The sequence below is a fragment of the Rhamphochromis longiceps genome, linkage group LG12 (assembly GCF_057381845.1).
Source record: "Rhamphochromis longiceps isolate RC_006_pf linkage group LG12, R_longiceps_female_GT1.1, whole genome shotgun sequence".
Classification (NCBI taxonomy): domain Eukaryota; kingdom Metazoa; phylum Chordata; class Actinopteri; order Cichliformes; family Cichlidae; genus Rhamphochromis; species Rhamphochromis longiceps.
The window spans coordinates 5897502-5918399 of NC_140568.1; the positions used below are offsets into that span (position 1 = coordinate 5897502).

Consider the following 20898-nt stretch of genomic DNA (forward strand, 5'->3'; position numbering starts at 1 on the left):
TACTCGGTTTTCCTGGGTCTTTTCACGTGTGTTATGAATAAATTTTCTTTTTTTCAGTACCGGTACTAGTTTTATTTTGTTATATTTATCCGCGACACCTTAAAGGCCGGTCCATGAAAATATTGTCGGGCATAAACCGGTCCGTGGCGCAAAAAAGGTTGGGGACTGCTGTATTAGAGCAGATGTGGAAAACCACTGTTAGACCTACTCTATACTAATGTAGTTACTGACACCCCATACTAAGGCAGGATTCATACAAACACACATTATTTATTCTCTTAAACACTTTCTTTTTTCACATTTTGAGATTGTGTAATTTCTAAAAAGAATACATGTAATGGTTCAATAGATATAGTTATTTAAATGTCCATAATAATCACATGATCATTTTTGTACATCCTACAATCCAGGATTTAGAGCTGTGTGTCTGTATGAATTCAGCTTGCTATACATATAGACTTAGATATATTAATCCACTATTTACCCAAACAAGTTACATTGTTTGGGTAAATAGATTGGGTTTGTTCTACAAAATAATTATTCAACAATAAAAAAAAAACACAAAAAAAATCTGCACATTAATCCAGAGTTCAGTTTCATATGTCTGATATTGTTAGTTAAATCTGATGACACAAACACAGTCAATAATTCATTGCTAGTGTGACATGTGGTCCTTTTTGCCTTTGACCAATGATATGCTGGGTACTTGGACCAGTTTAGTATTTGCTGTCACAGAGGAATGTTAACCAGAAATCCAGAAGACAAAACTTAAAAAAAATATGTTAATTGCAAACATGTTTTTGCTTAGTAAAAGGATTGAAATTACATGGAAACTGTCACCTTAAAGCCTCATTGTAAATATCATCACAAACAGATGTTTTCCACACAGTTAACAAAGCTCCACCACATCCGATCAGTGCACATAAATCTAAAAGAAAACAAAAACAAATAAAAAAAATAAAATTAACACAAGGGAAGACTTTTGACTTAATAACTACGCTTAAAATAAGTGTTACCTTTGAATATTTGTGGGAAAAATCTGATGCTACCCCAAGAATACAAAGCCACACTGGAAACGATGACAGGCTTGCAGCCCTCTGTCTTCCTGGAGTCAGGTGCCTGATCAGTAGCAGTGAGTTGACAGAAGTCGGTGTCTGTAAGAGTGGCCAAACACTGATACTCTGTCCACTTGAGTAGAGTCTAAGAAGCTGGAATGCAGGCACACTGGACGAGCTTGTTCTAAAAAATACAGAAAAAGGAACATTTTATTTGTGTTAAGGCCTAAAAACTACAAATAAGTTATGCAATGAACAATGTTGAAATACCTTATAGGTGCTGCAGGCCACATAACCAGAATCCAGAGCAATCTCACACTCACATGATGGTGAGGAAAGACATGAGCTCTGCAATGAGGTTTGAATGTCTCAGTTGGGACACTGAAGAACTCAGAAGACAGCAATACCTGCACAGAGAGACAGAGTAGAAAAAGCATAGATTTGTAATCCATAATGTGAATTAAAACTCAAAAAGTGTCAACAAGTATAATCATTTGAGTCTGGAATTATTTATGCACTAAACAGGATTTTAATTAATTAATTGAATTAAAAACACTGACATTTTTTATCAAAGATAAAGAATCATACCGCTCTCTGCTCTGAGGATCACTGAGCATCTCTGACAGGAAATACAGTTTCCTCAGTAGGAGTCATCATTCATGGTCTCAGAGGTGTGTAGTGTGGCAGCATCATGATGGTCTCCAGATCAGGCAGGAGGTCAGGTGATGGGTGTGTCATCTTCTCCATTGAAGACATACTGGTATGGCAGTTCATAAAACAGCAGTCTCTGTGTGGCATGTAGTTATCTGTGCAGTCCAGCACTGATGGATCAGGTTTGGCTCAGCAGTTCATGAAGATGGTGTTAAGATGTTGTTGTTTCAGCTGAGGATGGTGAAGTTTGAAGGTTTTCCCACAAAGGAAACAGGACTGTGTGTGCCCTGTCTGAAAAAAATACATCTACAAAACATAAAGTGCTTTTAACACCACCCACCCCCCCTCCCCACCCACCCATCTCAGCCCCCAAGTGTCTATATAATGCTGGTATGGGGTGTCAGTTACTAAATCTAATTAGTGCGTCAGAAAGCGGGGGCTACACCTAAAGCCCCCGCTTTCTGATGTCTTTGTTTATTAGCAGCTTTTTCCAGCTGCTCAGAGAATTCTGACTTGGCCTTTATCCACCCAAACCCAAACCCACCCGGATAAAGGCCAAGTCAGAAAATTGATGCAGAAACTTTCCATGTACTTCTAAATCAGTTTTTATACAAATTCTGTAAGCTGTGAAAATGTTTTTCTCTACATAATGTATAATTATAGACATCTCTGGTAGCCTAAAGATAGTTTAAAACTTTTAACATTTTTTACCTGTAAAACATGATAAGCAAAACCTCATTCATCCAAAAAACATTTGAGTCTACAAAATTTACTATAATCAAGAAAATATAATTGTCTGTATTTATTCATGTGACCCATAATAAATACCTGCATTTATCTGTGATTTATTTATTTACTATTTCATATTTGAAAGCATCTTGGAGGGGAAGATCTCGTTTGTTGAGATACATACGTCAGAGTAAAAAAAGTATCAAAAAAGGAGATGACAATTAACATCCATGAAAAAATGTATAAGTAGATTTAGTCATTTAAAACATGAGAATAAAAAATAAATTATGTCCGTTTAATGCAGTATATTTCAGATCTGAGGTGCATGATAACAGAAAGCAGATCTCCCGGCTCTGCATGAAGTACAGCCATGATTTGGTGACATGATTAATAACATTGCAATAAGAAAGGGTCTTCTTACAGACAGAGTAGGGAAGACAATTTTTTCCAATGAAAAATCTTTTTCATACTCTACAATCAGTAAACTCTGTAACAAACATGATCTGTAATTGTTTCAAAACTCACCAGACGACTTCATGATTGGCTCGAGGACAGGACACAAAACACAGGGTTGTGGTAACTGTAGTATGATCTCAGAACACCGGAATGGAGACATTGATCTGGCTGAGAAATAAAAATGAGGTCAAGCAGGGTGTTCTTGTCTGTAGTGGCAGAAGTGATCAGCTGTGAATACCCTCTCGACTGAAACTGCTCCAGAATCTGTTTTCTTCCACTCTGCAACTGGTTCTCATTAAAATCTCCACACACAATGATTGGGTGACAGTCCATTATTTCAAGGGAATCTAAAAGACTTACCAGGTTTTGCATGAATGGTGTCAAACTGTAGTCAGGGGGTCTGTACACAACAGCAATGAGTGCAGGGAATGGAGCCTGAACCTTCAACACTAAAAACTCAAGATCAGTGACATTATGCAGATACTGTTTTACCTGAACCTGAAAATGATTCCTCAAATACACAACAACTCCACCACCACTTCTGCTGGCCATGTGAGGAAAGTTTGTGTAGGACACATGTCTGTTGCGTTTGAACATGGTGTAGCCGTCCAAATGAAGACTGTCTGCAACAAAGGAGCCTTGAAGGTGAGACTCAGTGAGACACAAAACATCTGCTAAACACATTTCATGATGACTCTTGATGTCACTGATGTGAGATGGCAAACCCTCTGTATTGTGATGGATCAGTGTAAGAGTGTCAGGTCTGCTGGCTGTTTCTCTGACCTGAAGAAGAGGCATCATTTCCTCAACGCTGGCTTGTCTCATGGTTTGGAGTGCTGCAGTTACCTCGGGATTGGAGTAAATCTTTTTCTCATCCAAGTCCTGCAAATAGAGTCCACTGAGAGACGTCACCCTGCTGAGAGCAACATAAGCCATACCTGGTTCAAAAATGTTCTTCATTGAAACTACAGCTGTCTGTGTTGTAAGACCCTGAGTTTTGTGAATTGTGCAAGCGAATGCTAGCTTTACAGGAAACTGTCTGCGTACCGCTCCTTTAAACTTCAGACTCTCCTCTGCTCTCTCAATGTAAACCAGATCATCAGATGCTGCATTAGCACTGCGGTTGTGTCTCATAGGCTGCCGGTTGTCCATTCTGAGCCCCAGTTTGATTATGTGTCCATCATTTTCAGATCTCACCACCTTTACCAGTATACCAAAAGCACCGTTGACTAAACCGTTTAGTGTGTCCAAGTTTCTGGTCAGCATGACTCGAGCTCCTTCAGCAACATTCAGAGTGTCAGGTAAATCATTTCTCCCACCTGTAAATGGTTTGTCTCTTCGTTCCATTCTGCCTGTACGTTTATCCTTCTGGAAATCGTCTGCAGTGATGATTATGATGTTTGAATGAAGCTTCTTCAGGGTATCTGTGTTATGGGATTCCACATTCTTGTTGGTGGCATAAATGTGTAAGACCTCAGTTGGACATTCTTCTGGTGCAGTCACAGCCTGTGACAACAAATCTCTGTCGCACTGAGAAAGCTCATCCGTCTTTTCTTTGACTCTAATCCTGTTCAGCATCTCTGCAAAGGCCACATCATCTTTCTGACGCATGATCTCGGTTAGAGTGATCATCTGAAAATGTTCCTGCCATAGGTCAATCTGTTCTGGATCGTAAACGCAGAGAGGTTTAGACTGTCGCACTGGTGGCAGCTGGTAAAAATCTCCAACAGCTAAAACTGACATTCCACCAAAAGGTCTCTGAGTGCCTTTGATTTGTTTCAGTCTTGCATCCACATAGGCAAAAAGGGGTTTTGAAACCATTGAAATCTCATCAATAACAATAATTTCTGCATTCATCAGCTCAGATCTGACTTCATCCAGTTGGTTACCAAGTCCTTGAATGGGTGGTTTCAGACTCCTGGGTAGTTTCAGTAGAGAATGTAATGTAGAGCCATTGATAGAAAAAGCTGCTGTCCCGGTAAATGAAGTAAGTAAAACAGTTGGATTTGATATGTCAGCTTCTTCTGCATTAGCAGGCAGTCTGCTCAGGATCTTTGATGCTTCAGAGTGAATACATTTAATCAGATGTGACTTTCCAGTTCCTGCACCACCGTTGATATAGAAGAAAAATGGATCTGGGTTCAAACCACAAACTCGCTGAATACACCAGTCTCTTATGGCATAGAACACGCAGGCCTGCTTCTGGTTCAGATTCTGATACATTACACGTACCACGGCTGGATCTACTGCAGGTTGTTCTCTGATGGCTCTGATCTTTGTTACAGCATCAGACTGACGACTGTAGTCAGGGACATTCTCCTGTTCGTTCTCATCATCAGAATGTCTCTCAGGAAGATTCTCATCACATTGCAGCCTCACAACTTCAGATTCAGGAGCAAGATTACGCCATTCATCGATCACAACATCCCTATTTTGTTCAAACTCTTCCAGTGCACTCTCAATATCCTCAGAGTTCTTCTCATACTTGTCTTTATTTCTTTTCACAATCCGTTTCACAGACTCACTGTGGTCTGAACATGGAAGTCGCACAAAACCCGAGTTGTAGAAGGACTGATAGGTTTGGAAACATTGTGGTTTCAGTTCCTGCTCTGATCTGTGTGGAAGGTAAAGTCTCAACAGTCGACCATAATATTGCTCAGGATCTTTTTCCTGTGAACAGTGGTAATACCTGATTATAGCTGGTTTATCATTCTTTCGCCTTTGTACAAATCCAAGCTGGTTTAGAAGAGGAAGCACATCTTTTCCTTCATTTGGACCACTCACCAACCGGCACAGGGCAGCAAAATCAGCCAGCGACATTTCCTCATATTCTGGGGTCTCAGGTCTGCATTTGTATTTATCACTCAAACTTGTCATCCAAATATTACAGCTGTCATGTGTTGTGCTTTCCAGGAAGCTCATGGGCCGACTCATTTTTACTGGGTTATCATCTGTTGGTACAAATACAACACTGCGGGAACATTTTTTCATTTTTAGGCCACAGACTCGAGTCACACACTCCTGTGCGCTGATCTCTCTCTTTTTTGAGTAAGCCTGCATCACAGCTCTCATTTCATCACATTCATTGACGGTGTTCTTATCAGAGTTATCGATAACTGTCTTCAGGTATTCAGAGAGGCCAGATTCTTTCTTTGTTATATATTTACAGAGGTATTCTACACATGAATAGGCATTCAAAATGAATGAGACATCTAAATTAGAGTTCCAGGCTTCAAGCAGATCTGGGTTGTAATTGTTGATCCAACAGTCCTTTGGGTCACGTTTCAGAATCAGAGCTGTTTTCTTGTTTATGTTCTGGAGGCATTGTTCATACTCATTCATTGTCAAGTTGCATCGTGACAGAATCTGCTCTATGGTGAGGGAAGCAGCTTCAGGTTCCTTCAGCAGGTTCAACAAAGGTCTGAGTTTGGCTTTTGCAGCTTCAGTGTCTGAATCCTCATCCTGTCTCACAATCATTGTTCTTGTGGATGGTGGTTTTGGAAACCCAAATCTACAACCAGAGTTCACACTCTTAAAGCATGTCTTTGTGTGGTTCTTGCTGTGCTTTTGTAGTTCAGAGACTTTTTTGTGCAGTTCAGGTTGTTTTTCTGGATCAGGGAGTTGAGCTGAGATGTATCTGTCCACAAAGTCACAGACAGTTTGGTCATCATCCACATCTGCTTCTACCTTTTCTCGAATCCACAGCAACATGTGTATATGCGGACTACCTCTGTGCTGGAACTCAACTCTGTAAAAGTAATCAATGATCTCACCAAGGGGCTGTGCAGGAGAAAAAAGCAAATCTCTGAACAAAGCCTCAACACGCTTATCAAACATCCGCATGGTGGTTACTGGATTTGATCTTAGAATTTCACACTTTTCTGACCAGTCCAGGGCTTCAAAATCAACCTCTTCACCTTGCTGTCTCTTTATTGCTTGAATCACTTCAGGCCATCTCATCTCAGCAGCAGAGAAAGTGACAAAGAACTGAGGTGTTCCTATTTGACGAATCATACTGAATAAATCTTTGGTAGTTTTCTGCCAGTAAGCTGGAGTTCCTCTGAGTGGCTGCATAAATCTGATTGCATCTTTATTTCTTACCAGCTTCTCTACTTCTGTCTTACTTTGTAACATTCCTGATGTGATTTTGCGTCCATCTTTGGTCATAGTTTTACCTTTCCTTAGCTGTATTGTCATGCTGGAATTAGCCAAATGTATTTCAGTGACAAACTGTGAGAAAAACAGGTAATTTGTGTCTTTAGCAAATCTTGCATCAATGTTGAAAAGCCTTGACTTGAAGTAAGCACTTGGTGTGAGTTTAAGAAGTCTCTTTTCATCCAGTGTATTCTGACCAGTAGGAAACTGCACAGGAAATGCCATGGCTTCCAAATGAGGAGTTCTGAAGAAGCTGACAGGATTGTTTCTTTCTGCAGGAGCCACACAATATGTGTTATCACTGAAACAGAGAATCTCTTCTGAAATGTCAACAGGCTGCAGACAACTTTCTAGAGCAAAACCTCCATTGTTCAAATCACTTTCTGGTTCATCTGGATTTTGTTCCTCTGGTTGTTCATCACAGGATTGCATATTAATAGCTTGTTCACTTTCAGACTCACTTTCGCACAAAAGGGCATCTTTTTCATAGTTGTCAATTTCCATTAAATCTGCTTCATCATAATCATCACTTCCCATGCTGGCTTCATCACTGCTGTCATCATCAGGTAATGTTGGATCACAAAGCAATGCATCATCTCTGATAACAATATCTGTGTACTGTGGGTGAATCTCTTTCAGTTTACGCAGAGCTTGAATGAGTTTAGACCAGGTGACAGTCTGGAACAGCTGATGGCCTTTGTAGCACAGTCGTCTTTTCAGCTTTATCCTCATGATCTGTGATTGGCTTCTGAGCCGAGGTAGATAGTCAACTGTTTGTTGGACTTCAGATGGTACACACACCACATTACCACGTATGAGTCTTTGTCTGCCCTTTGGAAGAGGAATAATCTTTGCAAATGGTATGCATTTGGCAATCAGATGTCTCTCCAGAATGTTGAGATCACACAGTTCAGCTGGAATATCCTGCAGTTCTAAACCGTTGACAGCAGCAAGCCTGGGCATGCATCCACTTTTGAGGGAACTGTGACACGTGTGACAGATATACTCCTTTTTTCTCTCAACGGGAAAGCTGCAGTGATCATTACATGCTTCATCACACACATGAACAAATTTACCAGTTAGACACTGCTGAGCTACAGTTTGGTGTTTTGAGTAATTTTCTCTTTTGCAGATTTTCACCTGATTAGGAAAAGAAGCTTTTAGACAAACAGTACAAACATAAGATGGTGCTGATTTAATGTTGGATCTGAAACGAGATATGGCCTCATTCATTAAACTGTTATCTGGATGACACTGTAAACTTTCAGCTGGTCGATGCATCTGACGATATTTTCTTTTTATGTTCATTGCACATCTGATATTATGCATCTGTCTAAAAGAAAAACCGTTCCAATATTTTACTCTCATTCGTTCTCTCATATTCTCTTTGTGTTGTTGCTGAAATTGTCTCTCTTCTCCATAACGTTTAGTGATGTAACATTTTTTTTTTCTGTCTAAATTCTACACTTTCTTTATATAGGTTAGAAACATATGACCTCATGTAAGCTTTATGTTTCTCTCTGAATTCGGCACAAGTTCTGTATGTTCTTGTTATTCGTTCCTTCTGCTTTTCTCGGAACACGGGAGATTCTCTGTATGTTCTTGTTATTCGTTCCTTCTGCTTTTCTCGGAACACGGGAGATTCTCTGTATGTTCTTGCTATTCGTTCCTTCTGCTTTTCTCGGAACACGGGAGATTCTCTGTATGTTCTTGTTATTCGTTCCTTCTGCTTTTCTCTGAATAAAGAATCTTCTTTATACATCCTTATGACACGTTCTCTTTTTCTCTCTCTAATTTTAGCACTTTCTCTATAGATCCTTCTCATTTGCGCCTTCTGTTTTTCCTTAAAATCATCTCTTTCCTTATAGATCTTTCTCAAATGTTCCCTCTGTTTCTCTCTATATATAGGATTTAGCTTATATAGATTACTTTTGTACACAGTCTTCTTTTGTCTGTGATCAGGATCCTTTCTTTTTGGTAGTTTTTGTTGGGCCAATGATCTTCTCCTCATTTTTTTCCTTCCCTGTTTACTATATTTCAGCAGTTTATGTGAAAGTTCCTGTGTTGTCTTTGTTGAACAGCGGTTGGCAGCAGTTGGATCCTTCTGAGGAACAGAATCTGATGTTACCTGAGGTTCTCTCACAGAAGATGCAGAGGTTTCTATTTCTAAATAATCAGAATTGTTCAGCTCAGCAGCTGGCTCATTTGAATAATCCACTCTGGATGACATCACTTCAGTAGCTAAAGTGTCGGCCACAGTTTTCTGTGTCTGCTCAGTGGACTTTGGGGTTTCAAATTCAGGTTCATTTAAAGCTGGTGCTGAAACAGTTGTAGCTGTTTGTCTGTTTTCATCAGCATTTCTTTGGTCAGCAGCGTTTTCACTGTGGAACTCAACAGGCTGTAGCTCATAAGCACAGGTTGGTGCGATGCAAAACATTCGGTACAAACGTTTGATCCTGTCAATCATGTCGTTAAGACGTGTGAATTTTAACATAACTGCAGTTCCACCACTTACACTTAGCGACAATGGCATTCCTGTAGACCTACGTGGGTGAGGGTCAAAGTATGCGTATTCACCTGAACTCAGCCTGGAAACTGCGATGGCTGTTCCTCCCATGACTAGCAAAGCGTAGCGAAACTCTGAAGCCAAACGCTGTAGTCCCTGTTCAAGGCTCGGAAGATGATCTGTACCGTCAAATGTGCCATAATGAGCAAACTGAGACATGTCGACTTGATACTCGTGTCTGCGGCTGATGATCACAGTGGGAAGTTCATCACAGGCTAGAAACACGCTGTTCACAAACCTCTTTCTGGCATCTGAATACACGGCATGGCCTTTGTCCAACACACGGTTGAGATCTGCTCTGGTAATGAATTCATCCTCGTGTAAGAATGACAGGAAAACCAAACTGTTCGCCATGCATTGCTGATTCCGGTACTTTCCATACTTAGCATTGGCCTGGCTTCGAGACGCACAGATGCTACTCACTGGTGGACGACTTTCACTGTTTGTAACCTGTACATGAGACGGTCCTGGAGCTTCTCCATCATGCTGCGTTTGCACAGTTAGCTGGGGTTCAGTCTGGATTACCTGTTGTACTTTAGCATTTGGCACAGATGATGAGCAAACACCTCTCTTTACCACATCTGCATAAGACACTGCGGCCATCTGAACGCTGAGCTGCACTTCTGGACTGGGAATACTTGTAACAGACACCTTTACCTGCTCACCGGTCTGAGAAAGATTTACCTGTTCCTTCTGCTTTTACCATCTAAGCTTCTGGGACTGTGACCTTTGACCTTTCCTTGGCATTTTGTGCAAGTACAAATTGGACCTTATATGTATTTATACACAAATGTATACAAAACTCAACCTGTAAACACTGAAAAACTCCTCAAGTTTCTATTAAATGGATCAACTATACAAATGGTAAAGTGTTCTTATGACCGTTTAATTGATGTAAAAGGCTGGCTTAAATACAAACTCAATATAAAAGTTATTGAAAGATCCTTAAAAACGTTTTATTGTAGCTTTTTCAACAACTGTATATTATTACTTCTTTTTTTTAACCAGACTGGTTAATGAATAGGTCTATACTTCTGTGAAGTAATATGCAGAATAAATCTCAACAATCAATCAACAGGCTATAATAAAACTCTTAGCTTTGAAGTAGACTTTGTGTAAATCTTTGAGATATCTAAAATCTAAAGCAAATATAAGGAGCTGTGGTGGTGTGGTGATCAGATGACAGGCGATGAGGATTCTTCAGCTGGATGTTCTGCAGCAGTCAGGAAACAGGAAGTCTGGGTCCTCAGGGCAGCTTCTCAATGACAATTGTAACTCAATACTTACACTGAGTAATAGAAATGGGTTTGTCCTTAAATAATATTAGTATAAACTTACTGTAGTCAAATGTTATAGTCAATGAAAGACTTGAAAAATGTATTTGAATCTAATTTAATATTTATGTAAATAGAGCAGTCTGAATGTATATATTACAAAATAACCAGATTGTCTTATTACAAATAAACCTTTAAGAGGTGTATATTTTATATAATTTATCAAAGCAATTGCACCTGTAAGCCAATCAATGTTTATTCCAAAGTGTAATGCAAAATTAAAATGACAAATGTAGGGCTGTGTAAGTAGTTTCTACTGTGAGTTCTACTGTACTGTAATTCTACTACTGTAATTTTAACTTTCTACTTGTGATTTCCAGAAAAATGACTGGATGTGAGAGAGTTTAACGACAGGAAAGATGGAGCAGTGAGAGCAGAGATCTCTCAGAATTCTGAATACAGACTGACAAAGTTCAGGTAACTTCAATTCCAAAAACTTAGATTCTGGTAAAACTGGATTTCAAGTCACAGGATTGTGTTTCAACTCAGGTTCAAGTTTGTCAAATTAGATAGAGCACATGGCGGAGAATGGATAGAAGATAGAATGGCTTGTCAAAAAAGATTGAGCAGGGAGAGGGAGAGTGATAGGACAGACTGAATTGCTTGTTAATGATAGAGGGAGAGGGTTTTCTGCAGCAGGTCACCTGTAAGACAGAAAGAAAGTGGAATTAGACACACTTCCAATAAACCTGGCTTTACCGTATTTTTCAGACTATAAGGCACATTTAAAAGCCTTTAATTTTCTCAAAAATAGACAGTGCACCTTATGTATGGTTGTGCTTACTGATTTTAAACCAATTCTATGTGGTACACGGCACTCTGTCAAATGTTTTAGTATGACTTTGGTAAGCTACAAAGCAGCACCACTTGATGTATTGTCGGAGCATGGATACCATAGTCAGCACCCTCGTAGAGTAATTCGTACTGTGCTTCAACATAATATGGTGTGTGTGTATAAGGGCCTGGCACCTGTTGAGAGCCATGCTTATGAAGCAGATTTCAAACTGATCAATCCACATTCATCAGTCCATAAATCCTGAAAAGTGAGTGTATTGTTCTGTATTTTATGTCTTACAACTGAACAATTTTGAGAGTTATTGTAAATGAGTTGAATAAAGTTTCACTTATCTGTTTTGTTTGGCTTAATGTGCCTTAGAATTTAGTGCGCCTTACAGTCCGAAAAATACAGAACACATATATCATTACACACTGAAGAGTCGTACAGTACATTATTAGATTCAACTGAATGAAAATGTTTATCATATGGTGGTGGAACATTTCTAAGGACATTTTTGCATTCTATTAACACAATAAAAACAAACACAGTCTGTAAACCAAGATGTGGTGCTACAGTAACTTACTATAAACATTATATGGTCAAGCTAAACCCACACAATGAAGTCAGAGCAGACAGTTTCAGACCACCTGCTTTAAACACTTCACAGCACTCAACTCACATGATCCTAAATGCCCAAAGGTCTCAAATTCCCGTTTCTGTGTGTACTTACCTGGTTCAACAGTATATCATAATGTCTGGGGAGCCGTTAACATAAAAGTAAAAAATAATTTACTCAGTATGACTTTTGGCAAAATGAAAAATTTGGAGACAGATGACTCCTAAACAGCAGTTTCTACATTTTTCAGTCAAATATGGGGCATGTTTAATACACACTCCACTAAATCTACAATAAACTTAGCATGGCCGATATTAGGGCCTAATTAAAAATGTACTATGATGATAAGAGAGATCTGTAAGTCTGGAAATGTTTACACAGACTTTTCTACGATCTGATTATTCCCAAGAGCTGTGCTGACTCACTCCACTAAACTGAATGTCCTATAATGAGAAACATTTCCCAGCACTGTACCTCAGACAAACCTTTACTTACCAGACTGGAGACGATCAGATCAGCAGTCTAGAGAAAGGAAACAATTCATCAGATCACTGTTTGATGATTCAGACTGTTGAGCCTCTTCACACACAATCCAATTTACTGTGACATAAATTAACTAGTAAAATTCTTAATTTATTTAAGGCTTTATGAGCTTACTGTAGTCTAAAGAGGAGATAAATGAACTGCAGCGTCTCACATGGCTGTAGCAAGTGTAATAAAAGCATTCATTACTACAGAAATATAAAGAATAGCCACCAATATTTGTTGGCACAAGTGCAGGATATACCAAATATTTCCTACACAGAAGCTTTGTGGCTCCAACATTTTCTACAACAGGTCAGTACTACTAAAGTGTGAAAGCCAAAACTTTTAAAAATGTTAGATACAAAATAATTATATAAATCAGAAGCAACAGAAAACCTCGTCATGTCTGATATGAATATGTAAATCTTAAAATAGTTTTAAATATTGACATGTTACAATAGCAGAGGTGCACCATGTTTTGTAATTAAAATTAAATGTCTTAAATTTTTACACTAAAAAGTCCTTTCATTATACCTGTTGCTAGGAATATTTATGTATTTTGCAGTGTACCTTTTTGGCAACTTTTCTATAAAATTTTAAAACACATTATATTCACCAAATAAGTGATAAACTAATTAGACACACTGGCTGTAATGTACCTAACAATGTCCACTCACACCTCTGGTTCTCTTAGTTTTTCATTATTGCTTAACTGTACAAAATACTTCTACAGTGTTCTGACTTTAATGTAACACATCAGCAGAATTTGAGAGACAATATGAATCAATACCTGTGCAGCTCTTAAGTGTTTGAGCAACCACTTATACTGACTCCCCTAAAACACTTTCATTGTTTTGTCTGCTACTTAAATCCACAAACATAAGGAGAAAATGAACAACTGACATTTACCTATGTTTGGATTCAATAAGCCATAAGAAATTTAAATCATACATAAATGGGCTATTAAACTTCAGGGACATTTTCAGGGACATTCAGAGGTCCTGTGTGAGGGCTTTGCTGCTACAGGTAATAAATCCTGACTTTGTGTTTTTGCCCATCAGTAAATGGAAACATATCACAAAAAGTCAAACTACTGTATGTAAGTTGCCAAATGTGCTACGCAATGCCAGGTTCATACTGCCTCAGTTACAATCACTGTTTACTTACCAGCAAAGGCAAAACCAAAGATCTCTTTCACTCTGTGTAACAAAAGACAAAGCACAAAAATACAGAATGAGACAACTCAAATCAGCATCACAGTCAATACTGCATCACTCTGTGTAGTCCAAAAGATTCAGTACACTTCTTTGTTTATCACAGCAACAAACAACTCACCTTTTTCTACACCTTATTAAAGATTACTGTCTTCATTAAGGTAAAATGTGGTTTCATCCATTTGTAATAAGCCACACACGTTTCTCAGTTATGTGATAGCTCTATTAGTTTGGTGCTATTAGATAACACAGTAGATTTAATAAGCAATGATTTGCTACACCTAGCTCTGCACACTTTATCAAATTCTGACATCACAATTTCAAAGCATGAACAATCATAAATGAAAGCTTGGATGATATTTTTGTAGGCTTCAACATTTGAGTTCGTCTGCATTCAAATTCTGCTTCCTAAAAATATTATCACCTGCACACAGTATCATTTAATATGCTGTTGTTTTAAATATCTACATATCATATTTATAATATTAATGGTGCACTGCTGCATTTTATTTATTTGAAGGTGGACTTTTTTATATTTCGTTAGTTTTTCACAAAGTGAGAAGTTAAACAGAGCTGCAGGTGTAGGTTTCATTTAAAAAAAAAAAAACAACCTGCACAAACAAGTGTTTGTTAAACAGTTCTTAAAATTTAACTAAAAAACTAAAATTACCTAATTAAAAAAAAACTTCTTGTTAAGAGATGTTATTATTCTTATATTATGTGTTTCATCCTCACTCTCTCTCTCCCTTCTGTTAATTAACCCACAGCACAAAAACACACCGGTACAGGCACGTGACTCTTTTTCTCCCGGCTTTCAGTCAGAAGCTGTGTCCCAAAATGTCGGCTGCATCCTCCGGAGGCCGCATTTGAAGGCCGATTATGTCACAGCCAGTCGACGAAGGCTGTCTCAAATGCGGCCGACAAATGAGTCCTTCATTTCCCCGAATAAACTTTTAACATATTTTTAGGCGAGAAAGTAGCGGTGTAAATATCTGCTTGGTTTATCAAGACATTGCATATTTGCAAAAGTGTGCCGACGTTTTCAGAGGCTCGATGGCAAGCCGGGAGGGGGGTTCAGACCCCCGCTCTTTCGCTACTCAGGTTAAACATGATATACAAGTCACTCTGATAACTTAAAAATGTAATTGTTTGCCTTTTTCTGTGTTTTATTTGTTCTGGAGTAAATCGGTTTGGCTGAGATCAAAGTTATTAGATTATTAGATTAAATAAAGCTTTATTAATCAATCCGGTGGGTTCCTCCGGGATTTTCACACAGCTCAATAAACGTTAAACGGTCGAGAATTTACGCCAGTGTCCTGTTATATTTTAAATAGCAAGGAGCAGACGGCCGAGTTTATTAAACTCCAGCGAGACAGCGGTGACGCAAATCTTAAGGCTAGACCGTCCAGTTTCACAGCCTTCTCGGTCCACGTAGACCGCGAAGGCTGGGTCCTCCGAAAGATGCAGCCGACGTTTTGGGACATAGCTAATGGCGGTAAAATGGCTCCTTTGAAGTTGCCGACCCTGCTGCTTCAGCAGCTAATCAGTGGTTCTAAAATGACGGCTCATTACCTTACAACCGAAAGAATGAGGCCGTTTTTAACTGACTGATTTGTGAAGAGAATTAACTTCAGCTTCCCTAACAGACTCAGAAACACTAACACACCGAATGAACCAAATACAACACAATAACTGTATTAACGGCCTATAGCAGCTAGGCTAGGCGTTAGCACTTAGTGCTAGCATACCAAACACTCCTTTTAAATAGTAAAATTACAACGTTTCACTAAAAAAGCAGCCATTGTGTTACTTTAACATGACTTATACTTCGACTGGCTTCATAAGTCACTAACAACAACTGGGTAAATCCCTCATACAGCTTATAGACATTTCATTTCAGAAAAGAGAGACAGAGAAGCAGCGCTTACCGGTGGGGATCGAGCTGAGAGTGGACGGAGATTCAGGAGTCAGGCAGAGACGTTAAAAAAAGAGGCATTCACGGGTAGTGGGAAACTCCGCAATTACACAAAATTGGCATGGAAAACGTGAAAAATATATGTAAATTTAAATATTATTATACTAGATTTTTTTTGCAACAAAAAGCAACTAGCAGAAATTTAATTCTATAAGTTTAATAAATGTTTCAAACAGGATTCTTTGAATTTGAAATAATGGTTAAAAGACATAAATAAACATAAGGTCATTATGTTAAAATGTACTTTATTATGATAGATTTATTTAACTGACTGCAGTAATAAGAACAGTCTTCTGCTGAACACCAACACCAAGGAGCTGGTGTTGGTGATCGCCTAAGCATCCTCACAGTAGGAGCTGCAGAGGTTCATCTCACTCCACTGCAGGACTCAAGAGGTTCAGGAGGTCCCTTAACCCCACTGCTATGAGACTTTTTAACAGCGACTCCTGATATGTTCATTGCACATTTGTTTCTTTTATTCTACTACATATTGGTTGTAATCATGAATTCTGAATTGCTTTAAAGCTGAAGCTGTCTGCTAAAACTAGCTGAAAAAGCTGAAAAGTTGCAGAAATTGTAAAAACTTTGCAGAAGCAAAGGAACTTTGCTAAAATGGAATAACTTAGCAGAACTGCAATATCTTAGAGGAAACATAATACTTGGCAGAAATACAATAGCATAGCAGAACTTAACAGAAATATTGTAACTTACCAGAAACATGATAACTTCTCAAAAATACAAGAATTTAGGAGAAATAGTATAAGATAACAGAAAGAATATATTTAGCCAAAAATACTTAAACATTACAGAAACATTATGATTTAGAAAAATAGTACAACATAGCAGGAATACTGTGATTTACCAGAAATACAATTATGGAGGACTAATACTTTAAAATGGGAGACATATTGATACACACACACATACACAGAGCCTAAAGGGAAGAGTATTTGTGCCATGGAGTCTTAACAAGAATGTGAGGTCCATATTAGAAAAGCTGGTAAAATCATAAAAGTTTGCAGAATTGTAATAAATGATGAATATGAATTACTGGTCTGTGACAGTGTATTAATTTGTAGGGAAAAAAACATGTTGACCAAGGTGGAAGCGAACCCACGATCTTTGGCTTGCAGACCCATGTCATTACCAACTGCGCCACTGGGAAAGAGAAGAGCCATTTTGAAAAACAGGGTAATGAGGAGTCAGAATTAGATCGCGGCGAGAGGCGAAAAACGCCGTTTTTTGGAGTTACAAAACGTTGTGTAACTCAAAACCTAGGTGGACTAGAAGCATAATTCTTGTACTACTGATCAGGCACCTTACTCCAGGAAGACAGAGGGCTGCAAGCCTGTCATCGTTTTCCAACTATCATGTGTCTGCGCATCTTAGGGCCATAAATGTAAACATGACAAACAAGGATGTATTCACAATTCCAACGGATGCTTCAATTGTTTGTATAGATTTTGGATTAATTTGTAATGTAATTAATGTAAATTAATGTAACTATGTAAAAATCGTGTTTCTGTTCTGTGTCCTGTTCTGTTTGTATATCTGTGTGTGTGTGTGTTTTCTTTTTTCTGTGCTGCTGATACAACCAAATTTCCCCTTGTGGGACAATTAAAGGATTATTCTATTCTATTCTATTCTATTCTCATTGATATCATGTCTACCCAAAAATCTCAAGTTCATCATTTTGCGCTTCCACAATTATTTGAATAAAAAATTAAAAGAGCAGGAATGTTAAAATGAATATTTATTAGATTTTCAAAACAGTTAATTATGGTACAGGGCTAGATTCTAATGAACAGTCTGTACTTTATAATAAAAAACAAACAGAATAATTATTTTATATACCTGTGTATATAAATTTACACAAAGGTCTTCATCTTAATATATACTTTATAATAAAAATAAAAGCATATACAATATACAATTATAAATACATAGAAAATAAGAACTTCATTGTTTTTAATTTATGAAATATAACATTTTATATTTTTGAACAAACAAACAAGTAACAAACAAAGGAACAAATGAATACATTTTTTAAATTATTCACAGTGGGGTTTTTTTAATCTGCATAATTTGCTTCCCCTTAATTTGAATTTTTACCCTGACCGCTGCCTCCTCAAGTTCATTATCAAATGGTGTCCAGAGCTCACTGTCGATGAAGAGGCTCTGCCCATCATCCAGAAGAACCTCAAGCTGATTTGGCTTGTCACTCATGGCCACACCAATGATGAGGACCTCCTCTCTGTCCTCTACTTTTGTCTGTTGACAAAGCATAAGCACATATTTAGCCCTCCAAACATTCCCTTTTTTTATCCAAAAAGAAAATCTATGGTCATCATGTGGTTTAAGTAAGTCACCAAGACATACACATTATGTTTATACGTTTATATGTATGTGTTACATTATGCATTATATGATGCATGATCAATCATGCAGGTAATTAAATCCCAAAGACGTCTTGGGATTATGTTCATCTGGACATCTACACTCAACAAAAATATAAACGTAACACCTTTGTTTTTGCTCCCATTCCCCATGGGATGGACGCAGAGACCTAAAATTCATTCCAGATACACAATATAACCATCCCTCCCAAACAGTGGTCACAAATCAGTCCAAATGTGTGGTAGTGGGCACATCTGCTATATTGAGATAATCCATCCCACCTCACAGGTGTGCCACATCAGGATGCTGATCTGACATCATGAGTAGTGCACAGGTGTACCTCAGACTGCCCACAACAAAAGGCACTACTCATGATGTCAGATCAGCATCCTGAGTGAGGGATGGTTATATTGTGTATCTGGAATGAATTTTAGGTCTCTACGTCCATCCCATGGGGAATGGGAGCAGTAACAAAGGTGTTGCGTTTATATTTTTGTTGAGTGTATATATGTGTGTGTGTGTGTGTGTGTGTGTGTGTGTGTGTGTGTGTGTGTGTATATAAGATAATTTGATATAAATATATATATAATATTATTTCATATTTTGACCCAGACTGAAAGAATATGTAGTTACATTTCAAAACCTAGTTCTAAACATTTGTTGTTGCTGTGAAATATTGGTACAAAGGTTTAGCTTCTTCATACCTCAACCTTCGTATAACTAGTGCTGTGCAGCTGTGGCCCATATGCGGTGTGGTTCAGCTTCATGTGGGAGAGGTTAATCTGGTCTCCCACATTAAAGGTGTGAATTCCTGCCTCCCTCCAGAGGCAGACTGATACGGTGTAACCATCCTGAAATCACAAATATGACAGAATTATAGATTTATTAATTAAATAATCCAAAATCCAGTAACTAGAAAAAGAAAGCCCACTGCTCATGTACCAGCAATGTCAAATTTGTCACATTAGTTTAACCAATTTCAATATAAAACTAAAATTGCATCATTACCTCCTTTAGCTGGAGATTCCGCAAGGGAACGTGCTGTTTTCCTGACACTACGTCCTTTACTGCAGAAAACTGAAAAGTAAATTGAAATAAAATATCAGTAATAGTTAGTGTATTGATATGTGGTAGGTTTTTATTTCTTCAGTAAGATTTTTAGATTATATTATTGCTGTTATTAAGTATTCTTCATTGAACTTATCAGGATGTTTTTCATAATTATGAAACAGCTTGAAGGAAATCTTTCTACAAACAATACATTTGTAACTTAGTTGGATTCTTAAGTGACAGCAACATAAATGAAAAGTTTGCCAGTTTCCAAATTCTAGTTGGTGTCCATTATGCCCAATTCAGGGTAATTTTGCCAGTTTCCATTGTATCTGCTTTTATTTTTATTATAAAGTATAGGTAAATTAAGATGAAGACCTTTGTATAAATTTATATACACAGGTATATAAAATAATTATTCTGTTTGTTTTTTATTATCAAGTAGAGACTGTTCATTAGAATCTAGCCCTTACAATACAAATGTATGTAGACACAATGCAAATTGGCTGCATAAATACCAGAAACGGTCTTAGGAAAATATTTTTAAAAAATTGTGCTTAACAATCTTAACAGAATTTAGTCTCTGCTTGACAGCAAAAATTATTTTTAACTGTAAAAAAATACACGCAATAATGGGTTATTTGGAAACCTAAAGCCATGTAAATTCTGATGGAACCACAAATACTTACCTCCACCACCTCCCCTTGGACTGTGATGAGCCCGCCATTTGTCGAGCTCATCTTCAGAGGTGTCAGTGGAGCAGGAGGATGTAGAAGGCACTCTGCTTCGGTGAAACGATCCTCACTAACAGTTAGGTTTGCAGCCCTAAAAAATTGGGTTCGTGCAGTTACATTTATATTGTATGGTGGGGCCGTGCCCCTGAGTTCATACCCCCTCATTATGTAGCACCGCCCCTGCTGGATTTTAGAGGAAAATTCCTCAAATAGTGTGACCTTGGTCACAGTCTCGGTATCTGTGATGGCTGCCACAGTGTTCTTTTTGGTGATCAGGGGTGTAGCTGTCCCATCTTGGAAGCGCCAGCTAGTGACCCTCAGCTGGTCGCATGATCTTAACACTTTGAAGTGCAGTGGGGGTGGCCGGAAATACGGCGTGTCAGGGCAAGTATTTAAAAGCTTCATCAAAGCCATTCTGAAAAAAAGGCAACACAAAAATTATTAAGAAGTTAATACATTTCTGTTACAACCAAGGGTCATATAATATGGTAACACCTGTAGATTTTGTGCAGTCTCTTTGCTTTCTGATGTCAAACAAAAGTCAAAAATACCTTTCTGAGGTTCCCGCTTAAAAATGACAGGCCAAAAAACCCAGGCCTGTCTAAAAGTATTTTTCTGATATTAAATACAATGTTGGTTTTAAAATAAAGCTAACAGTTCTAA

At 38.1% G+C, this 20898-nt stretch overlaps 1 protein-coding gene and 2 long non-coding RNA genes across 3 annotated transcripts; all 3 read right to left on the bottom strand.

The window, feature by feature from the left end:
- Positions 1-577: 577 nt before the first annotated feature.
- LOC146656680 (uncharacterized) lies at positions 578-5825 on the bottom strand. The gene is made up of 5 exons (XM_085425779.1): positions 3252-5825; positions 2961-3059; positions 1644-2012; positions 1326-1462; positions 578-1233 (listed from the first exon to the last, which is right to left on the bottom strand). Exons 1-2 carry the CDS (start codon positions 5823-5825, stop codon positions 2970-2972), a joined length of 2664 nt encoding a protein of 887 aa, XP_085281905.1. The 3' UTR covers positions 578-1233; positions 1326-1462; positions 1644-2012; positions 2961-2969.
- A 5611-nt stretch (positions 5826-11436) lies between these two features.
- On the bottom strand, positions 11437-16500 carry LOC146656681 (uncharacterized). The gene is made up of 3 exons (XR_014914177.1): positions 14033-16500; positions 12836-12862; positions 11437-11590 (listed from the first exon to the last, which is right to left on the bottom strand). It is a non-coding gene; the product is annotated as an uncharacterized LOC146656681 (long non-coding RNA).
- Positions 16501-19161: 2661 nt separating this feature from the next.
- Positions 19162-20623, bottom strand: LOC146656682 (uncharacterized). Its single transcript, XR_014913965.1, has 3 exons — positions 20191-20623; positions 19460-19528; positions 19162-19302 (listed from the first exon to the last, which is right to left on the bottom strand). It is a non-coding gene; the product is annotated as an uncharacterized LOC146656682 (long non-coding RNA).
- Positions 20624-20898: the final 275 nt, after the last annotated feature.